General features: G+C 37.5%; 1 protein-coding gene across 3 annotated transcripts in view; it reads left to right on the top strand.

Moving 5' to 3' along the window:
• The window catches only part of LOC117388289 (enhancer of polycomb homolog 1-like), a 48,589-nt gene that overhangs the window by 16,988 nt on the left and 16,324 nt on the right, over positions 1–15,277 (top strand). For all 3 annotated transcript variants that reach the window (XM_055230003.1, XM_033985804.2, XM_033985805.2), the window contains 5 exons: positions 3,741–3,874; positions 5,181–5,381; positions 6,246–6,394; positions 9,843–9,993; positions 14,426–14,578. In XM_055230003.1, coding sequence (XP_055085978.1) covers positions 3,741–3,874; positions 5,181–5,381; positions 6,246–6,394; positions 9,843–9,993; positions 14,426–14,578 — 788 coding nt within the window. The remainder of the gene's footprint in view (positions 1–3,740; positions 3,875–5,180; positions 5,382–6,245; positions 6,395–9,842; positions 9,994–14,425; positions 14,579–15,277) is intronic.

The following is a 15,277-nucleotide window of genomic DNA, read 5'->3' as shown; positions in this document are numbered from 1 at the left end:
TGCAAATAACTAAATATATTTTACGCTTTGTATCGTTAAAGTATCCACTCTTAGCTTTGTTGACAGCTCTGTAAACCCTTGGCCTTTTCTCTCAAGGAGCTTCATGATGACAGCTGTGCCTTGTCAGGGTCAAGAAATGCCAAAAGTGCAAACCAGGGTTCAAAGCGAATGGTGGCTCTTTTACTACTGTTTTATTACTGTTCTACTAGAGGTAGTATCAGACTTCTGCTGCTGGTGGTATTTTTGGATGAGGAGACTCTGGCCCCTCTTTTATAAAGAAATCTGTCTTGTTGAGTTGTCAGCTGTGTCAAAGCTTGGATATTGGATACGTTTGCAAGTGTTTTAGAATTTGGAGATTTGCAGACTTTGATTGTCAAGTATTGATACTTTGCAGTGGATCTCATCAACTTTCTCTGGGGGTGTGATGCTAACTGTAGGCACTGCTTTTTCTGAGGCTTTTTAAAACTTTAATCAGAGCTTTATTTTAACACAATCTGACCTAAAATAAGTCACTTAGTTGGGACCACAGCAGTTAAACATATGTGTCTCACACAAATTACAGTCACAAGCTAGCTAGCATTAGCCAACAGTTTTTTCAGTTAGTCACACTCACCTCATTAAGTTACAAAAAGAGAACATTTGTTCACCTTAATTTTTATAACATTTCTCCAACGGTTCTTTTTCAAAGTGTTTAACAAAAATGTAATTTTAGATAAAACATTTATATAAAGCTTTTGGTTAATTTTCCCAAACTTTCTGTGTTTGCTCCTCAGTGTGTATGAGCTCCTCTCTGTTGAATGGCATTAGCTGAACTGACTCAAAGTCCCAATTACAGCCACAGTGTGTTTGTTCAGGCCAGACGCGGCTAAACCCCAGATTAGACAAGTCCCTTTTTATCCCTGATAAGATACGCTTGTCCAAGAGGAGCTGACTGCAGTTTAAACAAGCACCAGAGAAATGTACAACAATGAAATGACATGAGATTGTAGGTGCTTTTAGTTGGAATTTTAATGGATTTTTTGAGCCTATACCAATATCAGATATTTGACCTGCTGCTGCGGCTGATGACTGATGTTTGCTTTAAGTTAAGATAAATGTGTGGGCCTTGCTATGGGTTTTAAAAGCAAATTAACTTTTCAGTTTTTTAAAAATAACAATGTATTTATCCAAGATAAAATAATTAGTTACATGTTTGTGTAAACCTACAACTATATAGTGCTATTGTTCCATCTCCATTTTTACTCATTAGTCTGTTCAAAAGGGGCACTCAGAGAATGGGGCAGATATTGGCTGATACCAATGAATCGGTATCTATGTCGGCTAATACCGATACTGGACCCAATGCATCACCCATCCCTAATGTTTTTGGATGGATCAAAAACCATATGAGTTTAGGTCCAGATCCAGTCCAGATTTGAAGGCGCATTCCTTCACCATTTGAAGTTACACTTACGAATCATTTTAATTACTGATGTTTTTATAGCTCAAAATACCTTAAAAAACTTCCATTTTACTGTACGTAAGCCATCTCTCCACAAGTCTGACTTTCTGTCTTGTAGCTTGGTCAGGTAGTGGCACCTGTTTGTCTCCATGGTGCTAGACACATTTAAAGCCACATTCTGGAATATATCAGCCAGACGAGGAAGTGGTGGACCAGAAAAGTGTGCAGTCTTGACAAAGACAGTATCAGAACTACTACAAGACCATGTGGTTATATTGTTTTTTCTTCCTATGTTTTATGTTTCATATACAGAAGACATCAAATATATGAAGTCAGATATGTGGAATTATATAGTAAAGAAAAAAATGACTAAATATCTTTTTATATTCAAAAGTATCCCTAACCCTTTGCTTTAGTAGTTATTTGACTTTACTACATAATTCCATACATCTTAGATCATATATTTGCCGTCTTCTGCATGTATATAAAATTTAGAAAGTAGTAAAAATGAAGAAAAAACAAAACTCGGAGAAACATAAGAAAATCTGTGTTGAGTATCAAGCCTGAGAAATGTTAGTCTTGTGAGTCGAGTCAACCAATCTTTTCTGATAATTGCCATTTCTCTTATTCATACCTTTTTCTGTTGGCCCGTGCTTTTATTTGATTTTCAGCCCTCTTCTTAGTAACGATTGATGCCGTGAAACCAAACCACAGGCCTATTCTCTTCACAAGCGGCTGGATAAGTCTGTTTGTCTTTGTTATTGAATTCTCTGAGTCCAGATGAAATAAAGTGTGTTTTTCTTCTAAACTTTGGGCAGCAGACCTCGAGAGAGATTCACATTTTTCAAAACAGACCACGCAGCTTTTTATTTATCGACTTTTGAACTAAACTGAACCGAATAAATATGTCTCCAAACTGTGATTTTTAGTTTGATTTAAAAAATATTATTCTGAAAAGATGCATTCAGTCATAGAGCCTGGGGTGGTGGTTGCCCTTCAAAATAGTGAATGAAAAACTAAATGTTTATAATCTGCCTGTAATATTTGCTTGTGGCTTTGGTGAGAAATGTTTAACGTTGGGCTTTAGCACTTATTTTAAAGCAGATTCTGCAAAATCAGAGCTTTCCCCTCTTCATTTACCCCCTGAAGTTGTTTTTGGAGTGATTTACATTACATGTTTGACAAATCTTTAATCGCTTATTTCAAGACACCATATTGGAGATCAATCCCGGTTTTCTCTGCCACCAGCATTTTGGTGCAAATTAATTAAAAAAATCCGCTGCTCACTAGTGTTATTTGCAGACATCTATAGGAGCAGCCGGCAGCTACACGGCTCGTTGTTTTCATGATGTTTACTTGACATCTGCTCCCATTGGGCACCGCAGTTTTCCAACGCAGAAGTCTGTGGACATGTTTCTTTTTAGATGAATATTGCGATTAAAAATGCAAATTATAAACTATGACACCTGTGGATCATTGTTATAACTATAGAGGAGACTTGAGCACAATATGTCTTCTTTAAAATATAAATTATGACTTCCAGAAGTTACCCCAGGTACTTGTTTTTTGTACCAATTTGTCAAGCTTCAGTTAAGATATATTGTTTTTGTAAAGAGTCTTTAAATATAATTGTTGTATTTGTCAGAAAACTTCCAATGACATTTTTGGGTGTATAAATATCACTTAGAGATTAAAATATGGCTCCCTCGTGCCACTGTAGTGTCCTTTATGAACCTGTTGTAAACACTGGGTTGAATGTTTTATAATGTTTGTAGTGTCATCAATATACCGCCAGGCTAAACCATTGGAGAGGAACCGGTACCACAGGGGATGTTTTGTCGTGTTTATTTCCGTCTCCAGATGGCGAAAACTGAAGTTCATTAACATACTCTTAGAAACAGCTGAATGTAACAAAAATAAAGTGCATTCATCTTGTATAAAACGTCACATTTCAGCTAAATAATGTTAAAATATTACTCTCTACACATTTATCGTCATATTCACAAACGTACAGCCACACCTTGTATGTGCTTCATGGTGGATGGGACAGATTGATGTCATACCATGCCAGCTCTCACATGGGTATTGTTTACTATGAAAAACTGAAGTAACGTGGTAAACCCGGAAGTAGATTTTTGTTTTGTTTTTTTGTTTTTTTTACATACAACCTCCAAATAATCATGAAATATTTATGCAAAATACTTCTAAATTATTATAGAACTTTTTTTCAGATTTTGTAATACATTTTAAACATGTGAAGTTATTAAAGATATTAATTGTTGATGTTTTGTGTTTGTAGCTTTCAGCCTGGACACAGAGAAGCCAGACTATGACCTGGACTCTGAGGACGCGCTGTTTGTGAAGGAGAAGGAGATCACAGAGCTACAGTTTGAGGAGATGATCGATCGCCTGGAGAAGGGCAGCGGACAGCAGGTACGGCACAACTCAAACCTCACCATAAATACTACATCCACTGGTTCTTCAATACAAATGGAATATTGTTTTTTAGGGTTAATATTTATGATGTGCACATCTTCTTTGCATTACTTGGATTTTTTTTTGTTTTTTTTTGGCTGTATGATAAAATTTGAGCTGTAGAAGTTTGAACAAGTGACTTCTGTGTGACTCATTGCAGGTGCAAATTAACTAAAGTGCTTAATTTTCAGTTTATATATTGCAGTTCGTAGTTTTTCAATATTGTAGATTTAGAATTGATTTTGTGGTTTAAATCTGCTCTTGGTTATTGTCAGTGGCATAAATTTGTTTCAGTATTATCGTTTATCATCTGGATTTTCTTCAGCAATATATCGCACTTTAGCATGTGTTAACAGACAGACCTACGCACAACAACTAAACTTAAGTCATAATACGACTACTGCTCTTAGAGCTGCACATTATATCACAGTTAAATCCAAATCAATAACAATGCCTCACACTTGTAATGCTCTTTACAGACGTGTAAAAGCCTTTCAAAGGGCTCCACTGTAGTCATTATTCATTCACCCCACACTTGATGGTAGTAAGCTCTTATTGTAGCCACAGCTGCCCTGGGGCAGACTCAAAGGTGAGGCTGCTAATCTGTGCCACCAATCACTTATGACACACCACTTTCATCCTGGGCAAGGTGGGTGAAGTGTTTAGCCTTAGGACACAATGTCATTTCAGTTCAGTAAGCTCTGAATGCAGCTCTGATTGACTGCGCTGGGGGGGTCCATCTCAGTTTCCTTTCGCAATCTGAAAGAAAGTGGACATTAACAATGTGCTAAAGGGTTTGAGAGCTAGAACTGCAGATTTAAATACCTACTTCCTCCCATGAACTGAAATCAGGTACCCCAGCTTTAAGTGTCCTTCTGGGACTATAGTAACTATATCTCAGAAAAGACTAAGACATCTTTTCTGAGATATAGTTACTATAGTGAGAAAAAGGAGATTCAGTGTAACCCCTTCACTGCATTTCCTTAATTGCTGGATTTCAGATGACATCACAACAGTCTACAGGCCAGTAATATTTAAAACAGACTGAGGGAATATTATTCAAATGCAAATTTGTGTTGTAATACAGTTCTTGGCTTTAGTCACTTATAGAAATGATCAAGTTCAACATTTGTGAATTTACATTTTAGATATTTCCTTACAAAGTAATCAATGGGAAATGTGGCTTTTGCCCCCCATCTGAGCGCATGACATCAAAATCTACAATCTGAAAACCACTAATACTTGTGCATCTTGTCACTTGTAGCTGGTGAGTCTGCAGGAGGCCAAGCTGCTGTTGAAGGAGGACGATGAGTTGATAAAGGAAGTGTTTGAATACTGGAGCCACAAAAGGAAAAACAGTGGAGCGCTGATCCCAGCCGTTAAACAGGAGAAACGGGACAGCTCCAGCACCAGCGACCCCTATGTGGCCTTCAGGCGCAGGACTGAGAAGATGCAGACCAGGAAGGTATGGATAACCACAGTTTTTACAGTCACTTTTTATAGCTTTTTTTGGAGATGCCTGGAATGCACTACTAGTATTGTGTTTAAGTTATTAAGCTTGTATTCTAAGGTACGACTAACTATAGGTGGAGTGATTTGAAAAACTGCCATTATCCACAAACAAAGCTGACTAGTAGTTCTTGTCTTTCTCGATTTAAAGCTGCCACATGTTTCCATAGAGATATTGTTTTACCAACAATGTGCCTCTATAGCATTGAACTTGTCTATCCAAGTACGTGTGTTTTAATTGCTAAGATACGTCGCATTCTTACTGTGTGCAGGTTTGCATTTCCACAGAGCTGGCATGCAACTTAACCTTGACCAGAAAAGTTTCACAGTGCAATACTGTGCTCGTTTTTCTCATTTTTAGATTTATAATGTTCTTTTGTCATAAAAACAAACCTAGAGTTGTGCTTTGTTTCAGTCACGTTTCATTTAGTCTAAACCTGCTGAGATTCCAAGGGAGTCAACCAATTTTGAAGTTGTTGTATTGTGAAAATTCTTCTACAGACTTTATCTGTTTTGTGATTTTTCTTGCAATAATTTGTTTTGGCAAAGAATTGGAGAAACAAAATTGATTCACACAAGGAACACTGCGGTACAAGGCTTGGTTGTTGGATAATACCAGTAGATTTAACCGTTTAACTTACTGTGCTTGTGCTCTGAAAAACAAGGCTACAACACTTATGTACAGTAAGTGACTATGACTGTTCATGTACAGGCATATAGACAGAATCAAATTAAATAGTTAAGTGGCATAATACAATAAATGCGTAGATATCAGTAGATCTCTTAAGCGTTTAACAAAGTCTTTCCTGTTGTTTTTCAGAACCGAAAGAACGATGAGGTGTCTTATGAGAAGATGCTGAAGCTGCGCCGGGACCTGAGTCGAGCGGTCACCATTTTGGAGATGATCAAACGTAGAGAGAAAAGCAAGAGGGAACTGCTGCACCTCACACTAGAGATCGTCGAGAAGAGGTGAGGCCCAGTTTATTCAAATTAAATAAAGTCTCAGGAAGTGAGTATGTGAAGTCTGAGAGGAGTTTGTGTGTAGTGTATGAGAGGAGTTTGTGTGTAGTGTATGAGAGGAGTTTGTGTGGAGTGTATGAGAGGAGTTTGTGTGTAGTGTATGAGAGGAGTTTGTGTGTAGTGTATGAGAGGAGTTTGTGTGTAGTGTATGAGAGGAGTTTGTGTGTAGTGTATGAGAGGAGTTTGTGTGTAGTGTATGAGAGGAGTTTGTGTGTAGTGTATGAGAGGAGTTTGTGTGTAGTGTATGAGAGGAGTTTGTGTGTAGTGTATGAGAGGAGTTTGTGTGTAGTGTATGAGAGGAGTTTGTTTAGTTCAAGTCTTAGGAGATGAGACCGACTGTTGGTGTGTTGTCTAAAAGGAGGACATCGGGGATAGTTTCATAGTGTCAGTGTTGTGGTGAACGTGTTTATATTTTATATTAGTGAACATGAAGGACGATGAGGTAGAGATTGGTACTTGTAGGCCTGTTGTAATAATTAATATACATCGCGTAGCTGGAACAATGATTTCTGTGGCTAAATATCTGTTGGGTTTATATTTCCTGTGCACTGATATGTTGAGGTTTGAATTTGTTTGTATTCATGGATATTGACAAACTAAAATACTAAAGTGGTGGTTGTTGGTGTTATTTTTGAAAAGTGTTTACTGCAGTTACGCTGCTTTAGAGTCCATGAGAGTACTTTCTGTATTGGCGTTTCAGGCCTTTTCTGAAGCACTTCAAAAGGTGTTATCATGAGAGCAGACTCATAATTTTGATTATAAAATCCATATTCTTTTCAGTGTGTAATTTTTAAACTTTTCCAAAAGCATTATGCACTGTGAATGGCTAAACCAACATGAAAATTTTGTTTAATGCGTTAAATGCATTTTCTCGGTATTGTTTTTGGCAGCTTGGCTTGGTTTTGTGTTATTAGAATTTTTTTTTTACTCCTCTGAATAATTGGTTGCATTGCTCATTCTTTTACTTCAGCACTAATATATGCTTTTAGAAAAGGTAAAAAATACACAAGTTTTGGTCTGTAAAATATAAATGCACACTTTTTTTTTTTCTTAGTTTCTTGCAGTCCCTGTGAAAATACTTTCCTAAACCTTTTGGGAGATGCTCTCCTTTTCAGTTATTTTTCCATCTGCAGTGTTTTCATTTTTGTGCATTAGCGGGACTACACACCATTAACCTCTGCCTGCTTGAAAAACATTAATTCATTAGCAGCTTTTTGTCTATAAAAATGAATAGCTTTTTTGTTCACTCCCATTACGCATGTATTCCTGTTTATTTCTTGTCCTAAGTATTTTTTTTCCTACACTCTGACTGAGCCTTGAAGGTTACAGTGTCAAACCGATTGTTGGGGATCGGTGAGGGAAAGACAAACAACACAGAGGTGAACCAAACCGAGGCCATAAACGCACCGCATATTAGCAGTTTACTTGTCACTATTGCCCCATAAAGCCCCTGTTCTAGTCAAGCCTGACTGCCTGTGTTAATTGGGTTCACATTTATGTACAGTATTTTTCAGGCTGTGTCAGTCTGTGTCTGAATGAATGAAGAACAGTGCAAATTAGCCATTTCTGTTCACTATAGCAGTAGATAAGATTTAGGCTGTGACACCAGTCCTTACCCGTTCACCACACGGCCCTGCACAGACTCTATAGTGCCTCATTCACACGCAGCTCTCTACTTTCAGGTCACGTGACTTTTTTTGTGCAGTTGACATTAAATTTTTCTTTTGCTAAGATGTAAGGTGAAACTTTTGCACTGTTGTGGTTAATCTGGCTGTTAATTTTTGGTACATGATATTAGTTTAATCATGTCCACTGCATTGAAATTGTTATGTTCAAATCAAATAGAGCTTTTAATTACATCTACCTTGTATTTGGGGACAGTTCGGTCAAGTTTATGGAATTTAAAATCTAAATCTTGGTGACTATTTACTCTTAAAGTAAACCTAAATGTAAACATACTGTGTTTTATGGCACAACATGTTATCTTCACTTGTCATTCAGAAAGTTTGATTTCATAAAGCTGGTGACATACGACCGGATTGAATATGCATTAGACTTCATAAATGAAAGTGAATTTAAAATCACACAGTTTGGGCAGGATTTCAAGAATTGTGAATAATTGTAAAATTCCAATGTTTTTTCACCATAATTCCAACTCTAAAATTCCACTTTGGTGTCCTGGTCTGTTCACATGTGATACTTGAACCTCATCAAACTCATTTACAGGCACCATTTTAGTACATTTGTGAGGGATTTGAACATCGTCATTTTGTCAATATCGCCCACTCGTACTACTCTCTATTCATTTAATGCAGCAAATTACCTCTTCTCTTCTCTATGCCAGTCTGGTACTCTGCACAATAGACCCGATGTTTGCATTATTTTGTCAGCGTAATTTATTTTTTTTAATCTTTTTTTCCTGTTCGGCGTGTGGCGGTTGTGATCCATCTGAACATGACAAGCTCGGGGGAATGAGCTTCTCTCCCCTCTCTGCTGTCACTGCTCTAAATTGGACTTGTCTTTTTGAAGTGCTTTGATTTGCAGTGACATTTCAATTTCCCCTTGTTATCCCGACCTGCTTTCTGTCTCCAGTTGGGACCTCAGTCTATTTTCAAGGTGTAGCTTTAGCTTAGTGCCCACGCAGTGATGCAGTGCGATGCTACGGCTGCTGTGGAGTACAGCTGGGAAATTAAACTGTAATGTTGTTGACTGGCTAAAAACAGTAGACAACTGTTTGTGCTACATTTTGTGTAACTGTGATAATCACCAATGACGAGTGACCATTTTACCACCAGATTAGATTGCAATTTTATTGAAATATTAATACTATATCTACAACATTAATTAAAACTACTTTTTTTTTTTTTATTACATTTTTTATTATTGTGATATCATTAATGGGGGGGTCAGTCTCCTGCTTTGCCTGGAATGTCCCACAGTTTGGCTTTTTTTTGTTTTTTGTTTAAGCAATAAAAATGTCGCAACTCAAATGCAAGATGGATGTGTTTAATATATCACACTGTGGAACATTTCAGGCAAAGCAATAACCTCTCCATAGAGATGAGCTTGTGCCGGACTCTCAACCAAAAAGGTTACATAGAACACCTTTAATGTCAGATTTTGTATATTTTCGGTATTGGTGGACAATTCAAAGCTGTTATCTTGATCCAAGTAGACAAAACTTTTTTTCTTTTGTTATTTTTCATTTACCCATTTTTAGTTGTGAGTAGAGAACTTTTGAAAACCGTTTTGACTAGAATTTTAAAATATTGCAACACATTTTTTTCCCCCGGGCATTGGTTTCTTGAGAGCACTTTACATATTGTTCCAACTTAAAATAAGCCAGATTGCCACATTTTTCCTAATTCACATTTCTTCTTCTCCTCCTTCTCCTCAGAAATGCGATGCCTGACCTGGGAGCGGAGGTAATGGCAGAGGCATTGGCGCAGAGGGCTCTGGTCAAACCGGTCTACACCATCCCCCTACTGCCCCTGTCCAATAGTCAGTACAGACACCCCGACCTGAATGAGCTCAAGGACTACAAGAAGGTACCTGATTTATATGTCTACTGCTGGGTTTAAGAACACTACACTGCATTTTATACACAGGTTTCAAATAAGGATGGTCCAATAGGGATGTCGTTTTGTGGTGCTGTAGACGAATCGATTCTTGGTCAGCTATTGACATGCCCTGTGGGGGTGACACGTGGTGCAGGCAAAAGCTTCCAAACATTTTCATGGAAACAAGCAGGTCAAATAAGAGTTAGGTTTGCACAGATGCAAGCCTGTTCTCAGTAAACACAAGTGTCAGTGCCATAAAAACATGCCAAATAAACAGACAAGCTTTCATTTTAGTCTGTTTTTGGGTAGAAAGTTATATATTGTGGCTTTAAAGAAGACTTGCTGTGTTTTTTCAGGTTGAATATTAGACTAACATGCGTATATCATTATTTTACATTTTGTTAATCGTAAACCGGAACAGCAAGAGGGTCTAAAACAGCGTAATAATAGAAACGGGTTCATCGACTTCCTGTTTAAAACAATGCCTATTCATAGTGGTACTTCACTGTAACAAGCGGCAGTTTATTTATTTACATATTTTATTGCTGAAAAATGGTTACGTGACATTTTTATCCCCACATATATGAACATTAGGGGTGGGACAGAATTTTCACGAGGTGAGACGGAGTCAGCGAGAGCAAGATGAGATTTTCAAACAATTTACAATAACCACATCAATTCACATTTTCGGTTGCATAAATTTTATTTATTTTTTTATAAATTGTGTTGAGTGTATTTTGTTGATAGTTATTAAAATTACCAAATTAAGTAATTTTCATTATTTTCTTTGTCACCACTGAGTTGTATGCACACAATGCTGAGAGGGACACAGGAGGAAGCGAGAGACTCCTGTCTTTCTTACTTTAAACTAAGTTACAGATGAAGGCGGCCTAAATGTCTCTTTGTGGATCTTTTTCAAACAATGTTTAAGTGTGGAAAACATTGCATGCGGTGTGCTGTCCACGGGTGAATTAGATGCGCATAGATTTGATTCAAATAAATTTGATTCAATTTTTTCTCTAATCTTTTTCTGTTATCTTAGCACAAAAATTGACACAGATAATCAGTGCTATCACTAAAAAATAAAAACTGGGACATAGTTAAATTTTTCTTTCAGAATATGTGAGCTACAAGTCTCTTTGTGGAGGAGTCTTTTAGTTACAGCTGCTCAAATATGACACTCTCCAGAGCCCGAGTGACGCAAAACCCTTTAATGCCCTTGCCAAATGTAAAGACTGGCAATACAATTTGATCTCATGAGATCTCGTCCCATCACTACTATTAAGTATTTGATGCAAGCTGCACTTACCAGATCACAGGAATTCACAAAATAACAAACATACAGAAAATTACTATTGTTTTTATCTGTAAATAGTCCTGTGTATTAACTGAATTTTCTCAGAATTCTTACACTACCTCACTCAAGCCATCTGCTCTCCTCTTAATGACGCCCTCTTTGCTATAAAAAAAAAACTCTATCCATATACAGTAGAAATGATTGTTTATAATGGCTGACTAGTCGACTATTACACCCCTAATGGACCTCAACAGTCTTGCCCACCGGAAGTACATTTTCCATTCATTTCTCCTGCAGACTTTTTTAAAAATTCTAATATTAAAGAGTTCAAAGGCATCATGGAGGCTAACCAACTACATGCTAAGTCCAAAAAGCACATTTAAAATGCAAGATTCAGCTAAATGTTTTCATAACTTGGCAGTTTGTAAAGTTTCAGGAACCGATTAATTAAAATTATAGGCCTTGTGGTCATTACTTCTGGGACCAAGGGTCACAGTTGAGCTTCATTGTGACTCATTTATCAAGATACAAAACTATATATTTTTGGCATTGATGGAGAGATGCAACAATTCAGCAATATGTTCCATGTATTCCTTGTTGGTACATGGTGAATAGCTTGTGTACTTGTGTAGGAGGAGTGAGATTTCTATGGCAGAGCACAAGAACATGTTATTGAGTTGGCCTTCACCTTTCTGTATTCAGCCCATTCACAGCAGAGCACCATGTGCTACACACAAGAATGTATTCAAAAGCACCACTGACACACAAAAGCATGGCACGCAATGTACTAAACTGTGTGGAGGTTTGAAGAGTGGTTTCCTTGCTATGAAAGAGGAATTTTAAGTATTAGACATTCTTTCTGCCCCATGTGTGAAAAGGAGCATAGTTCTAACCTTGCAGAAAATTGTGGAGAAATAGGCCTGTCACAGTAATTACTAGATCCACTTTTGGTTCAATAAAGTACGATACTGGTATCGGATATTGGCATCAATCCAGGAAATTTTGCTAGATCGGATATCGGTCCCAAGAAAAAAGAAAGTATCCACGATAAATATTGATCCCCAGAAATAATTGTTCTATCGGCTGTCATTGTCTATAGTCTATCATGTTTTGAACATTATTCTGAAAGACCTTTATAACAAAGGTTTTTCCGATACCAGTTATGCGGTTAAAGAATTTTCCTCACGGTAACTTGCCTCAGCACCGCGGTGTAGACAGTGTAGCACATATTAATAAATGTAAACTGGGGTTGTACTTGCAAAGAAGTGGCTGTTTTTGACACATGCAGGTGTCTGGTTGCTGTTTTATATCGGTATTTTTCAAGTGTACTCCTAGAGATGAGTTATGAGGATATATTATGTTATATTTTGTTATAAAACTGTCCTGCACTAAACTTATGTGGGACGGAGTTAGTGGACACTTGTCAGCTCCACGGGCAGAGCGCAGGTTATCGAGGGCTGGGCCAAACTTTGGTTTCAGTGCTGTCTGAGTGGATTTACATTCAAGTCTGCCGCTTCTCTAGTAAGTGACGCATAAAGTGTGTACACCCACGGTTAACCCCCGTCTGCTTGAGCCTCACGGCAGGCAGGTGCGTGGAGCCTCATTAAAATGCAAAATGTGGTTACTGCGGTCACTTGCGGCATTGTGTGTATTACCAATACTTTGACATGTCACCCAAATATATATAATCTCAATCATAAATATACACACACATGCACACCTCTCTCGATTTGTTTTCTCCTCAGCTCGAGTTTGTCTGTTTTCTGCTCAGCTTGAGTTCACTCTTTTGTTTACACCTGTTTACAACTGCCCCCTGCTGCCTCATTACACCACCCTGCCTCTTGCATTGATTCCCCTCTCCTCTGTAGCACTGTTAGGTGTTAGCTTTGTCTCTCTTCTTACACTCTGCTTTGAATAGCATGTGGCTAATCCCTGTGGAGAAGTGTGCTCACATAGTGGGAGGGAGAGGTGGAGAAGAGGAGGGGGGGATTAAAATGCAGGGAACAGCCATCTGCCCCACACAGTGACATCTGGCACGCGCCTCTATCTGCATATCAATGGGCGAACCAGAGCTGTAGGGAGTAGTGTTCTGCATCGCAAAGAGAAGTGTCAACATTCAGTGCAGAGCTAGAGTAATTTATACACACTTTACAGCCAATTTGGGATTTAGGGAGCAATACGTTTCTACCAATTTTACATTGATATCTGTAGAGTTGGCGTCGCCTGTGTGGACTGTGGAATAGGTGCATAGTTTATTTAGGCAACTAACAGCTTAAACAAAGGCATGTTAAGCAATGGTAGGGAGTATTATACAGTCACAAAACCTTTACAGATGTCTACATGTAGACCAATCTGTAAATCGGCTGTTTCAAATACGTTTTTTAAATGTTTTTCTCACAAGACGCAAACTGACAATTATACTAATTAAAGTATTGTGGAATTGTGGAATTTAAGCTCGGCAATGTTTTGTCTATACCATAATTCTACTGAGGATACATGTATAATTGGATTGATTAAATTACAATATTAAGAAAACTGAAGTTGGAATTCTAACTAGAATTCCCAATATATTTTTTTTGTTGTTGTCTGTTTTCCAACCCATTCACTTTTAGTTAAATACTTGTGCTATAACATGTAAATATTTTGTGGAGGTTCCTTTCTGAGGCAAAAATATATTTTAATTGTGACAGTCCAAAAAGTATAGAGCTATTCAAATTGTAAACTAAATGAAATACTTATTATTAGAGGCGGGCTAATTAACACATTTCATGACAGTGACACCCAAAGTGCTTTACAACTTTCATGATTGGGAATGTTGTTTTGAAGACATGCAAAATTTAATTAAAAATTTCAACACAAAGTGAAATGAAATTAGAAGAAAATTCTAAACTTCCAATAAGGTTATAAAGTGATATTCTGCACTGGTGTTTTTTAGTCGTTTTTCACTATTGTCAACAAACACCTTTTGAGGACACGTTTTGTTTTTTCTATTGTATCCACACAATATTATTATCAGGATATTACTAAAAATATTGACTCAGTTTTGTCACAATCTTCCATCCTCTGTTCATTTATTTATTAAAGAAATGTCCATGTACTAATAAAGTTATCTCTTCCTTTCAGCCGGAGAAAACAGAGCCAGTTCGAACAAAGAGGAAATACGAGAAGAAGCCGAAGATTCCTGTGTCTGCGGCGCATCACTCAGGCCCCGCCTTCTTCAGTCCCAAAGACCTCAACCAATACGACTTCCCCAGCTCCGATGACGAATACTCACAGGTACCAGTCAAATACCACTACGAACACATATTATGCATTGTTGTCTTGAATTCCCTTTTAAACATGCTTTTACGTTAGCATAAGTATTTGAGATTTTTCTTAAAATAATGTCTGCATTTGAAAAACTACTTTATAAACTACATCTCGGTTTCCAATGAGGCATTTAGGCGCTGGAGCTCCCTTTGTCGGCAACGGGAATGAACAGTGAGAAATTTCATTTTTCTCCATGAATGCCACGGTAACAGAGCCCATGCGTTCATTGGATTGCAGAATGTCAATAGTTTATGGGCTTAACAAGTGCTAAAGAAGTCTGGATATTTATCTATGATAAAACTAAGTGGGCAAAATGATTTTTGAGTTCTCAGAAGATGACTTTGGATCAATGAAACAAAATGCAACTCCAAGTATGTTTTAATGAGGGGAGAATATAACATGGTTAACTGGTCAAAAAAAATAGCATAATATGTGTGTCCTTTAATAGTACAAGTAGAGAACCCAATTGTAATTAAGTGTTAAATGTATTAAGTTGTGATCTTCACTTTAAAGAGGCACTTAATCTTTGTGTGAAATGAACCGGACTCATTTGAAAGTCCCGAGAGCGAGACGATGGATTTATTGAGCAAAGTGTGTCTGACTCTGCTGCTTTGGGAACTTTTTTACATTTGACATTTTCACAGATGAGACACTGAGCAGGTGGAT

Source organism: Periophthalmus magnuspinnatus, chromosome 20 (assembly GCF_009829125.3).
Source record: "Periophthalmus magnuspinnatus isolate fPerMag1 chromosome 20, fPerMag1.2.pri, whole genome shotgun sequence".
Classification (NCBI taxonomy): domain Eukaryota; kingdom Metazoa; phylum Chordata; class Actinopteri; order Gobiiformes; family Gobiidae; genus Periophthalmus; species Periophthalmus magnuspinnatus.
Note: the sequence above shows the minus strand (reverse complement) of the source record. Positions and strands in the feature narration are given on the sequence as shown.